At 37.2% G+C, this 21568-nt stretch overlaps 2 protein-coding genes and 2 long non-coding RNA genes across 6 annotated transcripts; 2 read left to right on the top strand and 2 right to left on the bottom strand.

Annotated features, from left to right (window-relative positions):
• Window positions 1–3057: 3057 nt before the first annotated feature.
• LOC106419261 (probable pectate lyase 4) lies at window positions 3058–7221 on the top strand. Its single transcript, XM_013860020.3, has 4 exons — window positions 3058–3864; window positions 3948–4051; window positions 4156–4294; window positions 4471–7221. The coding sequence occupies exons 1-4, from the start codon at window positions 3160–3162 to the stop codon at window positions 4690–4692; spliced, it is 1170 nt and encodes a 389-aa protein (XP_013715474.2). The 5' UTR covers window positions 3058–3159; the 3' UTR covers window positions 4693–7221.
• Window positions 6970–17612, bottom strand: LOC106419496 (kinesin-like protein KIN-13A). 3 transcript variants are annotated; one of them, XM_048776781.1, is made up of 14 exons: window positions 17420–17612; window positions 17277–17334; window positions 16938–17185; window positions 16468–16689; window positions 15798–15989; window positions 15634–15735; window positions 15423–15500; window positions 15118–15199; window positions 14809–14971; window positions 8839–9168; window positions 8445–8663; window positions 7731–8355; window positions 7570–7635; window positions 6970–7498 (listed from the first exon to the last, which is right to left on the bottom strand). In XM_048776781.1, the coding sequence occupies exons 3-14, from the start codon at window positions 17145–17147 to the stop codon at window positions 7316–7318; spliced, it is 2472 nt and encodes an 823-aa protein (XP_048632738.1). In that variant the 5' UTR covers window positions 17148–17185; window positions 17277–17334; window positions 17420–17612; the 3' UTR covers window positions 6970–7315. The 3 variants fall into 3 exon arrangements, with proteins under 3 accessions (XP_048632738.1, XP_048632739.1, XP_048632740.1); XM_048776782.1 differs by lacking the exons at window positions 15798–15989; window positions 16468–16689; window positions 16938–17185; window positions 17277–17334; window positions 17420–17612 and having other exon boundaries at window positions 15570–15741; XM_048776783.1 differs by lacking the exons at window positions 14809–14971; window positions 15118–15199; window positions 15423–15500; ... (4 more) ...; window positions 17277–17334; window positions 17420–17612 and adding an exon at window positions 14045–14760.
• Window positions 17613–17752: 140 nt separating this feature from the next.
• On the top strand, window positions 17753–21161 carry LOC106387367. Its single transcript, XR_007338403.1, has 2 exons — window positions 17753–20333; window positions 20758–21161. It is a non-coding gene; the product is annotated as an uncharacterized LOC106387367 (long non-coding RNA).
• On the bottom strand, window positions 20265–20885 carry LOC125607098. The gene is made up of 2 exons (XR_007338404.1): window positions 20752–20885; window positions 20265–20518 (listed from the first exon to the last, which is right to left on the bottom strand). It is a non-coding gene; the product is annotated as an uncharacterized LOC125607098 (long non-coding RNA).
• Window positions 21162–21568: the final 407 nt, after the last annotated feature.

The raw sequence follows: 21568 nt of genomic DNA on the forward strand, positions 1-21568 counted from the left end.
TAAATAGATTAACATTATAGCCCAAAAAAATAATTGTAAACAAAGCTCATTTTCTAACTGTTTATACCAGGAAAAGTAAAAAAAAAAACGTGTATCCAAACTTTCTCATTAACTTTTTGTCTGTTGGCTTACCTCTCTCTCTTATCTCGGCTTCGGTTGTCATCTATAGAAAAAAGAGATTGAAGAATCAAATCCATACTGAAAGCTACTATTTTATGTGTTATGAAGCATAAGAAACAGCCATCATTCTTCCACCAGAGCACACACGTATGATCATCTTCTACTGATGTTTTGTAGTTCGATATTGACCACAGGCTGAAGTTAGGGAAACGTTTTCAATAACTCCCCATTCTCTTGTAGACAAATCATGTTGAACTCGGTACATGAGAGTTCGATTTCAAGTAGCATGGATTTTGTTATCCTATAAACACACATGGTCATATTAGATCCAAATAAAGCAAAGAAATGTAATGAATGGAAGAAAAGCTATAAATAAGAAGTTACATATGCATCAGCTAAAATCATCTTGAATGAATCACCTCCAAAAAGTGTTTTTTTTGCTGCCATGAATGTAAACACTTCACTTGAACTCGCCGGTTATTTTTGTAAGGTCTTAGTTTTGTGAGAGGAGTAAACGTTAGCTTAGACATGTCATAGCCGCATAGGCAAGGGTAGGTTTAATAGGATCAACTCAAAATATTTTGGTAGTTTTGATTTTCACGCCAAATCAAACCAAATATATACATTCCTTTTAAATTATACCATAATAAAAGCAGAATATACTTTCTATAGATAAGAAATACGTGTTTGTCATGTTTAAATAAAAGGAAATGATAATTGTGTTAATTAATAGATATCCTTTTTGATATGGTGAGAATATTTAGTTATGATTTTCTGTAATTAATATTCATTGCGTGGAAGTAGGAATCATTATTTGAATGATATTTAGTGTTGGAAGGAAATTGCATATTTAGTTTGATTTTCTATACTAAAAAAATCAAATGGTATCCTTAATATGCTAACAAACATAATAAAGAATTTTAACTTGGGAGGTTTTGAAATAAATTAAACTTGGGAGGTTTCCTCCCTTGTATTCACCAAAAAAAAAACAAAATAAAGAATTTTAAAGAGATTATAAATTCGGTAAACAAAAAAAAATCGACAACCCATAGCTTCATTAGATCAATATATACAATGTTGGTATGCACAATCAAAAGTCAAAACCAATCTAGACAATGTTAATTTGAGTTCATTATATTAAGCTTAAGAAATCGTTGATTTGAAGATTGTCGTCTATCATTGTTTAGTTATGAAGAAACATGAACTAATCTAAATTATAAATTACATGATCAAAAGTTTACGACTGGTCATAGGTTTACAGGAATATTGGTTTCAAATAATATAAGGTATGTGTCGGTCAAACTTAATTAAATAGTTTCTATACTGGACAAAATGGGTTAATAACGATTTTTTTGGCATAGGAAATTAATGGATTAGCAAATATGCTAAACTACTGTGTTTTGATCAGTGGCAATCTCTGTAATTATTGAGGAAAACTCAGGGCTAAGTACTAAATGTACTCCTGTTTTAATAGTTTAGATATTTGAAGATCACGATCTATACTGATGCAGCAGCATCTAGGAGCTCCAACGACTCTTTTCCATATTTGAGTTTAATATTTCTTTTTGGTTTATTTTCTCACTATTGATGTTTTCAGTTTTACTATTAAAATTAAGACTTTTAAAGCTCTACATATAGAGTTGCTTTGTAACTTATATTTTCAAAAATTAATAAACTAGTTTTTATCTAGTTTAATTCGTCTTCTTCGAAAAGTTTTAAACGAGTTTCGATTAAATTCATTTTTTTCAAGTTGCGGGTCTTTACTGAAATCCCTAAATTAAACTGAGTTCATGTTCTTACCGCGCCATCATATACGAATAACAATCATAATTTGTTTATAATACTTACTAGAAGGTTACAGTTCGTGTCACTATATAAATCAGACGTCGCTGCATGGATTAATTATTTAATACATGAAACAAAAATATATATTACTAACATGAGACGCGTTGCATCACCACAGATCGATTTCTACTTAAGAAAATTGGACCATTATCATATAATTAAATCAAATGATGATAGTTGTATTGATGTAATATTATTATTGGAAAGGAATTTCCGTGATTAATATCTATATATAGTAGTTTAAATTTAGAGGTTCGACTCGAGATTGTTTTCTTTCTAGAAGATTATATTGATAGATCATAGATCCATCCGATTTCAACCAATATATTAGAGCATCTCCAACTCCACTCTATTTTTCACTCTAAAATAGAGTTTAGAGTAAAAAATGTTCCAATGATATTCTATTTTTCATTCTATAATAGAGTGAAAAATAAGTTTACTCCAAATATAAAATAATTTGTTTTTTTTTGTTCATCATTCTATTTTCTATTCTAAAATAGAGTACCATTAGAATAAATTCAAACTTTATTATAAAATTATTCTATTTTATAATAAAAAATAGAATAAGCCACTGGAGATGGTCTTACTCATGAATGAGAATAAAACTGGCGAGTTCTCAAAATACTAAAACCAAAAGCCAACATAAAAGACTGATCATTTTCCAGAACCAAAACCTAGCAGATAAAAGATCTATTCCTAGAACGAAACAAGAAAACTCTACAATTACGACTGTTAACAAATTTTGGATAGTTCTGATTTATTTAGTAAAGAGTATTCTATAAATTTTATTATTATTTGGAAACGTATTGTTAACATATAATTTTTTTTTTTAATTAATTCATATTATATATTTTGTATAAAAGAACGTGAAGACATCTAAACCCACGCGAACGTATTCTAGACGCTATAGGGCGACGCCGAGAAGCGCTGCTATGTAGCGTATTATTAAACACTCAACGCTACGCTAAGTGTCATCTGTGTGTGGTATCGTACTCCTTCACATCATCTTTTGCACACATACGTAAAAGTCACATTTTAAAATGCAAATATATAATATATAAGCCTATATATAGATACTGATACATACATATATTCTCTAGCTACCTCACATCTATGTTGTGACTCGTGCATAAATATTTGCACACACACACACACATAGTTCAATTCAAGCATTACATCCACGTCTTCAAGAAAATGGCTTCTCTCGTGTTATTAACATTTTCACTCCTTTTTGCAACTTTCTCTTCTCCTCTTGTAGATGCTTTTAATTATAGTAATGATTCCACTTTCGCCGCGCCAGCACCAAATCCTATTGATGCTTTTAATTATAGTGATGGTAATTACACCCTCGGGGCAGCACTAAATCCTATTGATGCTTGCTGGCGAAGAGACGCTAAATGGTCGACTAACCGTCAAGCCCTGGCCAGATGCGCGGTAGGGTTCGGCAAAGGCGCGTTAGGGGGCAGCAAAGGGCCTATCTACGTGGTTACAAGCCCAGCAGATGACGCTGGAAAGCCTAAACCCGGAACCTTAAGGTTTGGGGCGACCCAATCTAATCCACTATGGATCACATTCGCACGTGACATGGTCATAAGGTTGAGAACCGAGCTCGAAGTGAAGAGCCACAAGACGATAGACGGGAGAGGAGTAAAAGTTGATATTGGTAACGGACCATGCATTTCGATCAAACGTGCGAGCAATGTCATAATACATGGGATAACTGTCCATGATTGTAGATTGAGCAAAGGGTTTGACGGTGACGGAATCCGCGTGTTTCAATCTAGAAATGTTTGGATCGATCATTGTCACTTATCTCGGTGTCAAGATGGTTTGATCGATGTGGTTACATCTTCTACGGCTGTCACTATTTCTAACAATCGTTTGATAAATCACCAGAAAGTAAGTATATATATACCATACCTCTTTACATGAAATTTGTAACTTTAAAACATACCGAGTATTGATGAAATGTTATTACGAAGGCAATGTTGCTCGGACATTCTGACAACCATATGGCTGATAAGAATATGAAAGTTACAGTTGCATTTAATGTATTTGGACCGGGTCTCACTGAGAGAATGCCTAGGTACGTATGAAAAGATTAAATATATGTATAACTTATGATAAATATAAATTATGATTAGTAGATTAGAAAATGCTGACGTGGATATGTGAATAATGACATTGCAGGGTAAGAAGAGGGTATGCGCATGTAGCAAACAATATGTACAACAAATGGAATCTGTATGCGATTGGAGGAAGTGCTGATCCTACTATCTTTAGTGAATCCAACCACTTCGTCGCTCCTGACAGAAAAGAACACAAAGAGGTTTCTTAATTTAGAATTATCATCATCATCGTCAACCAAGTCTTAAATATGATTTATTTATTTTTTTAGGCTTATTAGTATAGTCTCAATATCAACCGATTTTAAGTTCCAAAGAATGTATAAATATTCAAAATTATGTTGTAGTTCTTCTAATACACGTTTTATATAATATTAAGGTGACAAAGAGAATGGATAAAAGTCCTGCCGCAAAAAATTGGAAATGGAGTACGAATAAGGACGTTTTCATCAATGGAGCTTTCTTCACGCCGTCTGGTGGACCGGGCGTTCCGCCGCCGTACGCAGCTGGAGAGCGGTTTCCAGTGGCCCCGGGGGCTCAAGTCCCTGCTCTTACTGCCTCGGCCGGTCCTCTCCGTTGCGCACCCGGCAGGGCTTGCTAATCAACTGATCACCTTGAATCAAAGTCCTCCTTATATATATATATGCGTGTGTCATATAATATTTCAGGTCAAGTTATTTATTTGTATGTATCCTGAACTTAATTAGCGTTGTTAAAAAATACCAAATAAACCAACCTTGTAGTATAAATCAATTGTATGGAAAGATAATAATGACTCTTTGGATACTTAGAAGGACTATGCTTGTTCTGATGTCATTTTCATGCGTTTGGTTTGAGAATTTCCAGTTCTTGAATTAAGCATAAAAGATTTTGTCGTCCTTTCATTGGTGCTTCTGACTCAACCATCTTCTTCAGCTTCTCTAGAGTTGAAATGAGAAAATGACTTATTTCATCAAAACCGTAATCCAATTCAATTCATCAATGGCCTTTGGATGTTTTTGCTTTTTCAGTGTCATGCATTTTTGAAAGACTTCCATAGAGCTCTAAATCTACATCAGTAATATCTGTTAACAGTACGCTAAATCTTAAAAGTCGCAACTAATAAAACAATGGTCTCATGAAGGTTCAGAACCACAATTTTAATTACATATAGATTCAATTTAAATTTTGAGAGCATTGTACATTTAAAACGATGAACCCATAGATCTAGGCGAAAAAAAAAAATCTACTGCCCATTTTGACATTCTTCTTGTTACCGACCGCTACGGTTAAAATTCTCACACTCCTGTTTTGGTCCTGTTCTAAACATTCCGTGAATCTTTGAGCGAGATTGTTGTTAATTTTGTTGTTCTTGATCTTGTGATCCTCCTCTTGTCTAATTCCAAGAGCTGCTTGCCTCTTTTTCCTGCGCTTGATCCCACACACGCAAAAGGTACAATGACTGCAATAACAAACTTTTATCAGAAAAGTGAAGCTAATCACCATTTAACCTTTTCCTACTTTAAAAACCCCCAAGACCTCATAATTACAAGGGAACCACGATCAACTAAGTGTTTGCAAATTTTTATCTGATCCGTCAGTAACAACTAACAACTAATAACACTCCAGACATAGAATCAGCGAAACTACAAAACAGTAACATAAGGAGCAACAAGCTATTATATTCTTTGGCTCTTTAACCCATATTTAAGTGTTCACAAATCACAAGAGCTTTACACTATCCTAGATGATGTGATCACAATTATAAAGCAAAACTTATCCTGCAACAGAGCTAAGAACACAAGATCAACCCCCACATTTAAGTAGCCTTATTTTCTTACGACAGAAAACCACAAATCATTGTTAGTTTTACTTGATCAGGATCATAATCTTACCTTAGGAGTATGAGAGTTATTGGTTTGAATCCACCTGGCGATTGCGGCTGCATCATTACCACCAGGTGGTCAATGTCTCGGCTTCCTCTTTCAATCCTTCTAGACCCACCTTGAATATCAAAAGTGCTCTCATTGCTCCACGTTCCTGAAGCACGCAACCAAGCATTTGTCCCACACAGTTATGAAGTCGCGAGGTTAAACGGCCCGTTAGATAGACTGATGCCGTGATTATTAAACCGGTGAAAACCAACTTCGATAGCCGAATGAAATTCATTTAAATTTAGTGATAGAAAACGACGTCGTTAGTTGAACAGAAAAAAAAAAGAAACGACGTCATACACGGAATATTAGTACACTTTACAAGTTGTAATTTGGTAATTAATGTTGCATGTAATATACACCAATTTCACTCACTGTGAGGGGGACAGAAAAGGTGATCTTTTACGAATTTTGTAATTTTTTTGTCTTCTTTTTGTTTTACCATAGTTAGTTTTTCGAATCAAAACCATAGTTAGTTAAATACATGTATTCAAATTGACTAGTTACTTTGGATTATAAATGTTACGGGACCACAACTTCAAACAATTCAACACAAACCAAATGACAGATTGTTGTATTGTATTTTATGCTAAGAAAGATTTCAAGTTTTCTTGCAGCACATTACTAAGAAAAGGGATCAAAAGTATTACTCGACTTAACAGAGCTTGAAATCAAAAGGAATAATTGAAAAAAAAAGGAGCAGATAATCAGTATCCGAATGAAATCCATCTAGTGATAGAAAGGACGCCGTATATTAGTACAATTTACAAGTTGTAACTTGTTAATTAAGCATGCATGTAGGGGTAGTATAGACCAATTTTACTCACTGTGAGGGGACAGAAAATGAGATCTTTTACCATCTCAGGGTTTTGTAACTTTTTTTGTCTTTTTTTTGTTTTACCATAGTGTTTTTTTGTATCCATAGCTATACTTCCATGAATCACACTCGAGTATTATATACCTGATAGTTTCTTCGAAAGTAGATGTCTTATATAAACAAACGATCTTCACAAATGTGTTACAAATATACAACGAACTGTTTCGATTACGAGTTCCACATGACTGCTACTATGTCAGTACAAAGAACTTCAATCAACAGTTCATCAATAAGTTGCAGAAGACATTAGATAAAAATGTTGACAAAGGACAGAAAAAGAAAAAAGAAAAACAAAATATAAAATTGACAAATTAGAAACGCAAAAACACAATCCCCAATTCACAAAAACACGAGAGGAAGGAAGATTTGTGTGTATAAGTAGAATAAAAGATCACCTGATTGGAACCCAAAACTAACATCATTTCCCCCTTTTCCTAGCGAGGAACTCTCTTCCGGCTAAGGATCTCTTGCTCTTTCAGACGGTGTTGGAACCTAGCGAGACGAGCTTGAAGGCTTACGAGCCCAGCTGCTTTACGGGACAAGACAAAGTTCAGTTGTGTCACATAGTTGTCAATCATGCTCCCTGGCCGATCCACCTCCGCTAGTAATTTCATTTCCTGCTCAAACCCAATACAATGTTACAATAACCAAAAGACATAAGCAAATAACAAAGTAGGTTATTTTGTACCTCGCGAACAATCTCCATTGTATCCTCGATTTCTTTTCTGTGTGCTGTAATTAAGGCCTCTTCCTCCTGCCAGAGATCAAAATCCAATTTAATTAAACAGCAGTTCAGATTTTTTAGCTGTAAAATTCATTACATTCCCTGGAACCAGATGGGGTTATTACCTCAAGCAATGCACTGATGTTTTCATCAGGAGAAGGCGGCTCCGTTATTGTTTCATATTGCCTTGAAGAAGCATCGCTCGTGTTCTGACTGGCGGTAGTACTATTGAGCTGTCTGAAGTTTATCGTCGCAGGGACATCAGACGCACTTATGGAATCTCTCCTTGACAAGTTTTGATGTCTTTCTGGTTTTTCCTCCCGGGAAACTTTCCTACGAGTCGGTGATACCTTCTTCACTTTTTCTTCCTGATCTGAAGCGTCTTGAGGATAAGAAGATGACTGAATCCTTTGACTGGTGGAGCCGCCGCCAAAAGAATTGCTCGTATCTGATTTTCCTCTGTCCATTGATATTGATGGTATTCCCCTTTCTTCTTTAAAGCTGGCCGGATATGAAGATGGGTAATTTGTAGGCTGCTTGAATTCAATACCCGAAGTAGAGTAGCTGCTGTCTTTCTCTACCCTTTTCCCTGTCTCCTGTGCATTATATTCCTGCGGAGGCTCAAAGACATCTTCTGCATCGTTTGAAGCTAGTTGAGAAGAAGGCAAAGACACATCCTTATTAGCTGGCGGCAACGAGTTATAGGTTTGATCCTTCTTGCTATTTCCACTTTTAGATAGACTTTTAACCCTGTTGTAAAATTAGTAAATTACAGACATGAGTTCGAGAGATGAAACCGAGAGTTATCTTAGATAGGTTTTTAGCTCATCAAAACATACCGATCGGCGTATCTTAATGTATTTAGGGTATGTTCGCATGATCCTTCGTTTGGAGAGATGCAAGAAATCATCACAGTTCTTGAGTTTCCAACAAATGAGTCACGGAGCACTTCAGTTAGTTTGCTTCCACGGAATGGAATATGTAGCTGGTCATTGTCCAGCGCGCGGATACATTCTTTGAGAGCTAAGAGACTCTTATTGATTTCTGCACCTTCAATCCTAAGAAACAACCATAGTCAAAAAGAACAGTTCAGATCAAGAGTAGTCATCCTGACGGAAGAAGGTAGATTTACTTTATCCATGAGGTCAAACAATCATTTTAAATCTAAGTTCTACATAGATGGGGAGGTCAATACTCAATAACTCTTCTACCAGAGGACAGAGATGACCTTACCTTGTCTGGCGGTCATTGTCTGTGGTGTCTGCACCTCTTTCACTGCCAGCAAGATCAATGAAAGAAATCTTCCCCACAACTTTCCCTCGTGATTCGTTATTATCATTATTATTTCGTCGAGTTTCTTTCACCTCCACATGCTTTTTGACAACAAGCTGTAAAATAGCATGTGATCTTGAAGATTCCTCATTGGCGCCAGTTGATCCTGTGCTCCTTGAAGCACTCCCTTTATCGATATAATCCTTTACGATTTGTATATCCGAAACTTCAAACTCTTGCAGGCCAACAATGCAAACTTGTTGTCTACCATCTTCTCGCATACAAAGTTTCCTGCTCAGCAACAACTTATTAGTCAGCCAACTACTCACATGCATTTGTAATACACGCAAACAGTATTTAGAGTATGGAGACTGATAGAAGAGTAAATATATACTATAATGTCCAATGGCATACAAATGAAAATAAATTTGAATGTGCCAGCTCAAGGTATTGACGTTTTTGTCCAGCGGCATTTTTCAAAAAAAAAAACTGATAAGAGAATGTATATGGTTTTATCAACGTTCCGCCCAACCTCCCTCTCTTGTACTCTACACGCAGAGTTACAAGCCAATACAAGAACTCTCCAGACGACTCACTCGTCAAGAGCCAGTGATCAAGACCTTCTAGTCTAGATCCTAGTTTACTCAGTACTCAAAAGCTACTTGACTTTACAAACAGACTCCTATTTATAATAGACGGATGACTCAATTATCTAACGTCTGTAACCGCCTGTAACAACCCGTCACCGTTATTGATCTGACTCCATATCGTCCACGTCAGCTGTGACGTTCTTTCCTGCTTGAATACTCTTCTCTTCATGCTTCTTCTTACGATAGTATACTCTCCAAGGCTTATCAATACCCCCCCCAATAAGACTGAGCTTGTCCTCAAGCTCGAACTCTGGAAAATCTCTATGCACATCCCTTACACGCAACCACGACGCTTCATGCTCTGGCAACCCTTTCCACTGAATCAATGCTTCCAAATGTCCCTCTGAATCATAGCGCAAACTCGTCATCTTCTCAGGCTGTAAGATAACTTCATCATTCTCTGAGAATGCCACTGGTAGTGTAGTCACCGTATGATCCTTTCCCAACACCGGTTTCAATTGGGAAACATGAAATACTGGGTGAATCTTACAGTCCTCAGGTAATTGCAAGCGATAAGCCACTGCTCCGATGCGTTCCAATACCGTAAAAGGCCCATAATATTTTGCCGAAAGCTTCTGACAAAATGTCTTAGCCAACGTCTTCTGTCGATAGGGACGGAGCTTAAGGAAAACTGAAGAGCCCACTGAAAACTGCAAGTCCCGTCTGTGCTTATCTGCACTATTCTTCATAGCCGCCTGTGTTTTCAGTAAATGTTCCTTTGCCTGCTTCAACATCTCATCACGTTCTCTTAACATACCCTCCAATTCGGAATTAACCGTCGATCCTTCCTCAAACCAAAGTAATGCTGGTGGTTCTCTACCATAAACCAACTTGAAAGGAGACGTATGAATCGACGTATGATACGAAGTATTGTACCAATACTCACACCACGCCAAGTACTTGTACCACAACTTCGGATTAGCAGAAGTAAAGCATCTCAAATAAGATTCCAGGCACCTGTTTACCACTTCGGTTTGTCCATCTGTTTGAGGGTGGTAAGCAGTGCTAAACTTGAGAGCTGTACCCGCTAGTCGAAAACACTCCTTCCAAAATTTACTAAGGAACACTCTGTCTCTATCTGATATGATTGACGCCGGGTAACCATGGAGTCTTACCACTTCTCTTATGAACTTCTCAGCAACAGATGTTGCTGTATATGGGTGCTTTAACCCGATGAAATGAGCGTATTTGCTCAATCTATCCACTACCACCATGATAACGCTAAAACCTTCTGATTTAGGCAAGCTGTCGATGAAATCCATCGAAACTTCTGACCAGATTACTGTAGGTAGTGGAATTGGTTGTAACAGACCACCAGGACTCAATGTGGAATATTTGTGGGTCTGGCATATAGTGCACTCCGACACATAGTGTTGAACATCGTCTTTTAACTTAGACCAATGAAACAATCTTTGAATCCTCTTGATTGTCTTCAACACACCAGAGTGACCGCCAAATACCCCGTCATGATATTCCTGGAGTATAATTCCAATATACTTTGATGTCTTAGAGATAACCAATCTTCCTTTGTAAAACAACCTTCCTTTTACGATAGTAAACCCCTTCTTCATCGTTTTTCCCTGAATAATATCTTGAATCTCTTGTTGTATCACTGGATCTGCATCTACTTCCTCAAAAATATCTTGAATTTGTAGGTTCGATGAAACCGTCAAAGCGCCAAATAGCCCCTCAACCGTGAAGCTATTCACTTGCGGAATCCGAGATAACCCGTCTGCTGCTTTATTCTCAATCCCCGCTCTGTAAACTATCTCAAAATCAAACCCAAGCAGTTTAGTGAGCCATTTCTGATAATCCATTGATACATCCCTCTGATCCAACAAAAATTTCAAACTCTTCTGATCCGTATATACTAAGAACCGCCTGCCCATCAAGTAGTGTTTCCATCTTCTAACTGCCAGTACAATTGCCATCAACTCTCGTTCATATATCGGTTTCATTTGCTCTCTATTCGTCAAAGCTTTACTGAAATAAGCAATGGGACGATGATTTTGCATCAATACCGCACCCAACCCAAATCCTGAGGCATCTGCTTCTACCACAAAAAGCTCTTTGAAATCCGGTAAACCGAGAACTGGAGCATTGACCATTGCATGTTTCAACTGGTCAAAAGATGTCTGTGCCCTGCCTGTCCAGTCAAAACTGTCTTTCTTCAACAGTTCCGTCAAGGGCCTTGCGATAACCCCATAGGATTTAACAAAATTCCTATAGTATCCCGTCAACCCAAGAAAACCCCTCAAATCTTTCACATTTTTCGGTGAAGGCCACTTCTGCATTGCCGCTGTTTTACTCGGATCGGTCGCTACCCCTGAAGCTGAGATGATATGTCCAAGGTACTCCACTTGCGACTGCCCAAACGAACATTTCTTGTGATTTGCTAGCAACCCGTGCTGTTTAAGTGTCTCCAAAACTTGTCGCAAGTGTTCCTGATGATCCTCCATATTCTTGCTGTAAACTAGTATGTCATCAAAGAAAACTAGAACAAACCGTCTGAGAAAGGGTCTGAAAATAGCATTCATCAGTGATTGGAAAGTAGCAGGAGCATTGCTGAGGCCGAACGGCATAACAACAAATTCGTAATGCCCCTCATGAGTTCTGAACGCTGTTTTCTCAATGTCTGACTCCTTCATACGTATCTGATGGTAACCTGATCGTAAATCCAATTTAGAGAAAACTGTGGCCCCAAATAACTCATCCAGCAACTGATCTATGACCGGAATTGGAAACTTGTCGGGCACTGTTATCTTGTTTAATCCTCTGTAATCTACGCAAAACCTCCAACCCCCATCCTTCTTCTTAACCAGTAATATAGGACTCGCATAAGGGCTTCTACTCGGACGTATGACTCCCGACTGTAACATTTGAGACACCATCTGTTCTATCACTTCCATATGTGCATGAGGATAGCGATATGGTCTGACTGCTACTGTTCCCGCACCCTCTATCAACCGTATTGAATGCTCATAACCCCTCTGTGGTGGTAATTCTGTAGGCTCCTGAAAAATACTTGAATATTGCTTCAGTAATCCTTCTAGTGATTTTGGAATCACACCACTCTTCTGATCTTCGCTTGTAAACAAGGAGCAAGTCCCGTGTTGAAGGGATATACCCGCTGATATTGTTTGTAATGCTGACCCTTTAGCGTTTGCATCTCTATCACCCACCAGAGTGACTCTTCCCGTAGGTGTGAAAAATGACAATTCTTGCTTCTCCCAGTCGACCTCACATCTGCCCAATGTACGTAACCATTGTATGCCTAGAACCACGTCTACACTTCCTGGATCCAGAACCAGAAAATCAGATGTGATAAGCACTGATTGTAGTTGTAGAGAAACTCCTTTACAGAATCCTGAACCGTTGACTGTGATACCTGTTCCCACCAACACTTTAAAGGATGATGACTGAATTTCTGTTAACTGAGCCCTCTTCACTATATCTGGAGATAGAAAGTTGTGAGTAGCCCCACTGTCTATCAAGACTACCACTCTTGTTTTCCCTATCTTCCCTTCAATCTTTGTTGTGGTTGGAGAGGACCAACCCATGTATGAATACAACGATAGTTCACAAATCTCCGTCGTTGTACTGGATAATTCTTCACAAGAATCATGGAATTCTTCATCCACCAGCTCTACTTCACTCCCCTGCACTACCACCATAACTTGTAAGTTTTTGTTCTTACAGGTATTTGAGTGCGCTCTAGACCACTTCTCATCGCATGAGAAACAAATCCCATTCTTCTTCTTATGCTCAAACTCAGCATCCGATAGTTTAACTCGACCCTGCTTCGGATTCAACGCTGTAGCAGATTGTCTTGCAGCTTGCTCAAAAGGTTTAGGCTTGTTAAGGTTGTTTTGAGCTGACGCTGGCAAGGAACGGAAAGTGGAGCTTGATGATTGTTTGGTTCCACGATTTTCTTGACCCTTCAGTGAAGCGAACAACTTGCAAAACTCACTGTCTTCCATCTTGAGAACTGTCTCAATATGATCTGAAAGTGTGTGAGGTTCCTTCATTTTGATCACTTCCTTCATTTCTCGTTTCAAACCATTAAAGAAGATGTCAATCTTATGTGTTTCCGCCAGTTTGATTTGAGACACCAACTCTTGAAACTCCCGAACATACTCAGCAATCGATCCCGTCTGTTGCAAGCAAAACAACCTCTTCCCCGGAGTTTTCTCAAAAGATTCTGCAAATCTGGCCAACAACCTCTTCTTGAAATCCATCCAGTCCACAAAATCCCCATACTCAATCTCATAGTTGAACCAGCAGAGTGCGTCTTCTTCCAAACTCAAGGAAGCTAACTCCAACTTGTACTCGGAAGTAGCGTTCATCACGCGAAAGTACCTTTCTGCTTGCGCAATCCACCCAAAAGGATTTTGACCAGAGAATATCGGCATCTCAACACGCTTATACAAACCTCTACGAATCTCATCTCTATTTTCTATTTGCCGATAACCTAGCTCGTTTTCACCCCGGTGATGATCGATAGTCGAAGGGAATACCTGATTCGTGTGAATCGGAGCTTGCTGAGTCTGATTCGCTCCACTCGACTCAGGTTGCGTAGATCTGCAATTCTGTTGTTGAAGCGAGGCGATAAACGAAGTCAAGGTTGATTCGAGGCTCGCGAATCTCTCATCCAGCGTCGCTTCCTTCGTCTGATTGTTTACCTCCGTAATCGCTTCGAATCGACTGAACCTCTCATCCAAACTGTCGAATCGCCGGCGCAAATCGTCGACGTTGGAGTCCAGAGCTCCAATACGTTGTATCGATTCTTCGAGAGTCGTTGATCTCGTCATCGCCTTCGATCGTCGCGAGATCCGAGAGCTCACCGCACCAAATGATAAGAGAATGTATATGGTTTTATCAACGTTCCGCCCAACCTCCCTCTCTTGTACTCTACACGCAGAGTTACAAGCCAATACAAGAACTCTCCAGACGACTCACTCGTCAAGAGCCAGTGATCAAGACCTTCTAGTCTAGATCCTAGTTTACTCAGTACTCAAAAGCTACTTGACTTTACAAACAGACTCCTATTTATAATAGACGGATGACTCAATTATCTAACGTCTGTAACCGCCTGTAACAACCCGTCACCGTTATTGATCTGACTCCATATCGTCCACGTCAGCTGTGACGTTCTTTCCTGCTTGAATACTCTTCTCTTCATGCTTCTTCTTACGATAGTATACTCTCCAAGGCTTATCAAAAACTCATAATACCAAATGTGCCATTTAAAAGATATGAGAACAGAAAAAGAAACACTAACTTTCTTTCGGAGAGAAGATCGTAGAGCTTTCCACCATATATCTCGAAATAACTGAGCCACAACTTAAGCCTCTGATCACGATATACTGGTTGATTCAACATCCTCATAAGATCTTGAACAGCCCGTATAGGCAGTGGTTTCATTGTGAATGTCTTACCGCTACCTAATTAATGCAAAACATTATCAAGGTCACAGAAGCAAAAAGATAATATTAACGAGTAAAAAGTAAAAGGCGATAGGAATACTAGACTTATCACAATAACATTGACCTAAGAAATAGTTCCCATGAGCAAAAGTATAGTTATGTACCTGTTTGACCATAAGCAAAACAGGTAGCTTTGGTTCTCTGAAAAATCGTGGGAATAATTGGCTCTATCGTGACCCGATACACCTGATCAAGGGAACAGTAAACAACTTTACAATATATAATACAGCTTAAAATGGAAATCAAACTAGAAAAAAAGGTGGACGAACAGGATTGTTAGACTATAATTTAAAGTTCACAAGGTTAGTATATTTTAAAACTAATCTATGTTATCTCGCATCTTGAAGTACAATAATGTACCCCACTAGGGTTGCCGGTAGATCTCAATTCCTTATGGCTATTAAATTACCTCGTCATTTGAAACATGCTCACCCAGAACAGCATCAAAGCAAAACTCATGTTTTTCCATATATGCAGTCAAATCCACCTGCACCAACAAAGATTAAGTTTCATTCAATATCAGAAAAAGAAACATAAAATGAAGAGGCTCTATGACCTTTCATCTCGTTGAACTGAATCATGGATGTCATCGTATCTTTTAATGTAGCACACACACGAACCTTCAACTTGGTCTCGTGAACAGTCAGAGAATTATTAGATACAGTGATGATATCGTCCTCCTTTTTAGCGGTTTCCTTTTTATTCAGCGGTCTCTTCCTTACCTGAATAAATATGTAAATATGTATAGTTCTCCAATGATGACGACTCGAAAGAAATGCCATACCACTACTCTTATTTTGGCTACACTGTTTTCTCTTCCACTACTTTCTTTTTCACTCCTAGGAAATGGGCTCGAAGGTTCAGCGTCCTGTTCTTGTCGCTGTTGCTGGTTAGCTGGCACACTGAAGTCTTCTTCAAAAGCTTGATTGACACTTGGCATGAAAGGCGATGGCTCAAATGGTTCAGAAATCACATGCTGTAAAATGAATGAAGTATGAGTTTATTACACAATCAATGAGTTGGTGACTATTGCGATGAAATAATTATCATTAAGCAGTGGAAAATGAAAGAAAAATTCCACCAAACAGACCACATTCCGAACTCCTTTTAATTGCAATAGCTCCTCTAAGTTAATGAATTACTTGAACAAGTAATTAACTACAATATCTATATGATAAGTTTCACAACAGTAGTAATTATGTTGACTAACAACGGTATCCAGGTCTCGAAATCAAAAGCCGACAAAGTTTATGTCTAAAAGATGATTATATTGGGGCTGAATCATACATAGCCGGTAGGTGAGCGTCAATAAAAGATTGTAAGGGGGTGTTAACAAAAAAAAAAGTAGCAACAACCAAGATAGAGCTCAAAGATATTCCTCATCCTACCATATGTGGTCACAAACCGGCAAAAATAATAAAGTTATGTGATTTAATTTCCCTTGCAAAACATACCTCGGAAAGCAGCTCTGTGTCATCCATTGCGTGAAGATCTAGCAACCCAGCTCCAAAGTCACCTCTCAACTCAGGTGAATAAAACCCATCTGAAGGGGGCATAGCTGCTGATGTTTGACCAGTGGGTGTATACGGCTCAGAAGCAGATTCCCCATTCAAATTAAGATTTCTCATTAATTTGAAAAGTCTTTGCTTCTCTTCAGCAGTCTGTGCTCCATAACCCTAATACAAAATAATATATCATAAAGGAGTTGCCCACTAAAAAGAGAAAAAATGACCACATGTATAAGAGACACACAGTTAACAATCCTACTTCCACACATTTAGAAGCATTAGCAGAAAAAATATACCCAAAACTTTCTAATTAAGAATGATACATGCTCTGTTCACAAACATATTGAGCATACTAAAGAAACCATATAAAAGCATATGCAAGTTAATGCAAGAATCTAAAGGAAGAAGTTAGTAACCTGCATGAGAAGGTTCGGGAGATGACGCTGATCAGTACCTGCGGAAGCAACAGGAGACCCCAGATGCTGTAAACCAGCGGACTGGAGCCACCGTGCCATGACGGCATCCCCAGCCTCGTTTCCAGGTCCTGCATTGTTCAGAGCTCCATCGTACAGCGCCGTCGCAGCCACCGCAGCAGCATTGGTCTGCTGCATATGGCCGCCGCCCATGAGGCGCTGCGATCTTCGTTGAGGAGCCAGAACAACGGCTCTTCGTCCAAAACAAAAGCCACAGTCAATAGTGATAACATCATCAGCAACAAGTTTCCGTCTAATGAGAAATCGATTGCGATTACTCACAATGAGGAGAGGAAGCTGCGATTAACACCTGGAAACTTGATTCACTCTCCTTCGGAATCTGAAATTCAATCGAGAGATTCAGCTTTCATCAGAGAATGGTGCAAAAATGTCGATGAATCTCAGGTGTTACAAGGAGAGATTACCTGATCTGTGATCTGAAATTTTCTCGGGAAATGATCAGATCTATGGGAGGGAGGAAGGAGCCCTAAGCGAGACGTATTGTTTGGGTATGGAGAGAGAGAGAGAGAGAGAGAAGAGGCGAATCTGATTCAAATTTTCGTCGCCTATCCCGTAAGCGATGCCTGGGCAGAGAGAGAGAGAGAGAGAGAGAGAGAGAGACCAAGGTGATTTGACAAGGTACTATTTATTAACTCAATTAACAACAACAAACAAACATTCGAAAACATCTACCACTTTTTAAGTAACAAATCAGAGCCCCGTTACTTTCATAAAATGTTTGATTTGCCCCGATGTTTTTTATACATTGCATTGATCTAAGCCATGAGCATCCATTTTTCACACACATTTCAGCTCATGCTAATATTTCTAACCTTGAAGAAAGCTATAGTATGCCATATGTGAGTTTATTTGAAAAAACGTTTATCACAGAGATATTTTTCAATTACAAAGAAAAACTATCAAAATCAGCTCAAAACAATAAACCATGTGAGAAACGACTTTGTCTATAAAATCAAATTCTTTGCTGATTTCGTGTATTTGAATGAATGCTCCTTTGAATGTGTTCTTCCTCCCTAATTACCGAGAGAAGTCAGTAGATCTTTTCATCTTTTTTTCACTCGGTTTTCTTCAACCGTCTTTCTTCTTTTTGATGTTGGGCTGAGCTCAATTTTTAAAGAGTCTAGTCGATCAGTTTTTAAAGAGGGTCTTTCAACAACTAAATTACCATGACTTAGTAGATAGAAAATGTTTATTATCACACGCATAAAATTGTTGTAGTAGATTACTATATAAGGTGAATTAATACATACTGTATCACTTTTGGATTTCGAATAATATAAAATTGTGATACATGATTACTGTTTTGGTAATAGTATCAGTACATATTAGTAATCAAAATTGAAATCATTCAACTCATTGAGTTTTCTATAAGTCATTATTGCCACAACTTTTGAAGTATATTTTCGAACTGGAAATGTTGTACTATATGCCAATCCCCTTATTATTAAAAGGGAAGCAAATAAAAAGAGAAACCTTAAAAATGTATTATATTTACAATGGTGCCATTATGACGACGTGTCGCACAGTCAAGCCTTCTCAGGCTGCTTTTGAAAAAACCCACGCCCAGCTTAGCTATTTACCACTATTGCCATTGGACTAACCCCAACATTTAATTGCATGTTCCTTATATATAATGTATAAAACATGGTTATCTGGCATACATTAGTTTCAGACAAATCATCTCCTATCTCATATCTCATATTGTCACGTAGTTAGTAATAAAAAGCCATGATTTTACACAGTATTTTGACCAATCTAAATGTTTACAATATTATATTATAATTCCAACGAACTATTTAATTGATTTTTACATTTCCTGTATTTGGGACTATTTCTTGGTCAAGAACTTAATAGATTATTTTTCTAGCGGACAATATGTATTGTACGTATGTTAATATATTGTCACGTAGTAACTAATAAAAAATCATGATTTCCATAGAATTTTGACCAATCTAAATGTTATCCCATAGATTTATAATCCCAACGAAATATACCATTATGATTGTTACTGTGTTCATACTTTGTATGATCAAGGTAAAATGAATAATTTATTTTCTGTAATTCATAATTGAGGATTTCATCTTTATGATCTTACCTATTATGTAGTCAATCTAATATAAAAAATTAGGGATATTTTTGTGTCATCTTCATCTCTACGGAAATCATGTTCTTCATTCGAGTCAAAATCATATTGTTTATGGTAATACTTGATTGCCATGATTAACGGTAGCTGTTATATGCATTGAGTACTGCTTGACGTGATTACTAATACATTTTCAATCCCATAAAGAAATTCTTTGACTTTCAATTTGAATTTAGTCCTAAAATAGTTTTATTTGGTATTTATTAACTTCCTAAAATTTCAATATCTTATAATACCTTAAACCCGGATTGTCAATTTGTTTGATTGCACGTATATGTGATATATCAATCGCATTTATTAGTGAATAAGTTGGAACTTATATAAATACCGAAGAAGATACTTCTTCGACCATATCATCATCTTTTCTGTATTCATTATTCTCTAAAAGTTTCTTTTCCCCTATGATTCAAAAAAAAATGGCAGGTTTAGATTTTGTTAGCGACTTGAAGCTTTTCAAGTCAGTGTGGAAAATAAGAGTTAAGGTGATTCGTCTGTGGAAGCAGTATTCTTGTGCTTCCGGAGAAACGATGGAAATGGTGTTAGCTGATTCTAGAGTAAGTCTGTTGTTATCTGTCTAAGACTTCATCTAATAGACTTATTAACATATATATTTGACCATATCGTTCAAGTTTCCTTATGTTTTTACTGTATTTTTCAGGGTGATATGATCCATGGTACTGTGAAAAAAGAAATGGTCAGCCAGTTTGAAACTTTAATCAGTCAAGGTGAATCGAAGTTGATGGTGAATTTCACCATGGCATCCAGTTCTCTTTAGTCAATATGGAGTTCGTTTTCTTTATATTTTGTTACTAGACTTATGTTCACTTTTTTTCCTATGACCTAAATACATTTTACTTTACTCTCATTGACAGGTATGAACACATTAAGTGTGTAGCAGTTGGAGAAGTTGCTCTGTTTTTACATAATTACTGGAACTCAACCAATGTCCCTGTTGTCCTATGTGTGTTACAGTTTTGGAAATTGATTGGGGTGTTGGTAACTTACAGTTCTAATACTTTAGTTGCTGTATTTGTTAATTTTGATATTCGTTTATGGTGACGTTTATTTTTTGGATCATGATCAGGTGGATTCAAGCACATGGCAACAATTGATGGATTTTCGAGAATTTTATTTGAGCCTGATGATGTTCCAGAGATCCAGTCTTTCAGAATGAGGTAATACAATTTGATGGTTGAATAGAGAACTAACTTGAAAGATAAAAGAAATAAGTATTTAGTTCTTTTTTTTTTTACATTATCAAATCTCTATCCTGAATATCTTCAACAGTTATGATTGTAACCTTCAATCAACCCCTTTACACGGTCAGAGTTTTTGCGAGATGGTGATACCTTCTCCAAACCTAAATAAGAATATATTTCAGTTGATGTTCTATCAATAATAAAAAGAAAAGCAGACCCCAGATGAGGGGAGGAAACGTTAGCTGAAATAAATGAGATCGAAGTTTCAGAAGTTTCGATTCTAATCATTAATCACTCATACTCCTTTGATAAGATTGAATATCATCCCTTTCTTATTAAGTTACGAATGTTTGCTACTTAATTGAAAATTGTTGAGTGATCAATATTCTCTTACCTGCAGTCGGGATTCAAATAAGGAACACATAGTGGAGGGCTGAAAATCTTCGGGAACCAGAATCTTCATTCACACGAGTTGCTGAGTTTTTAAATTTTGTTTTGAAGGAGAAGATTCACGAGACCGAAATCATCGAGATAAACCAAATACACAAAATTGAAGATGAGGAAGGTGTATCACCCAAAAGATTACAAGTGACAGCTAATTCTAGATGAATCGAACAAATTTAATTTTTCTGTAATAACCCTTATTTTTTTTTCAGGCAAAGTAATTGATTTTCGTGAGACGAAGAAAAGTTCTTTTTTTGTTTTTAACAACAATCTTTTTTTTTAGTCAAAGACAAGTTATTTTTTTGGGCCTTATCCTCTTTCATTCAAAAGAAATGGATTTTTGAAGATAATTTCTTTTTCTTTTTGGTTTAAGACAACTATAAAAGGCCCAACAATCTACTGTTATTATTCTATAAATCTAAGGTTCACCAAATATAAATTAACAAGTTTAAGAATTAAGGTTCACGAAATAAAATCCACTATATTAAGTGCTTGAAGTATATTTCACTTTTATTATTTATGTACTTTTCAATTTTATATACATCACCTTATATTATCTTCACCATGCAAAAATACAATTTAATAATTTTAATATATCAGTTTTATATTTTTCTCATCCCGCGCAGGGCGCGGGTCCTATCCTAGTATACTATATTGTGGAAGCTAAAGATTCTATATACCCACGTAAAAGTAAGCAGTGACCAGATAGTTTATACTTTTTATAGCACGGCAAAAAAGTTGATTTGCTTAAAGATGTTCAAGGACCT

Source organism: Brassica napus, chromosome A3, assembly GCF_020379485.1.
Source record: "Brassica napus cultivar Da-Ae chromosome A3, Da-Ae, whole genome shotgun sequence".
In the NCBI taxonomy this organism is placed as follows: Eukaryota; Viridiplantae; Streptophyta; class Magnoliopsida; order Brassicales; family Brassicaceae; genus Brassica; species Brassica napus.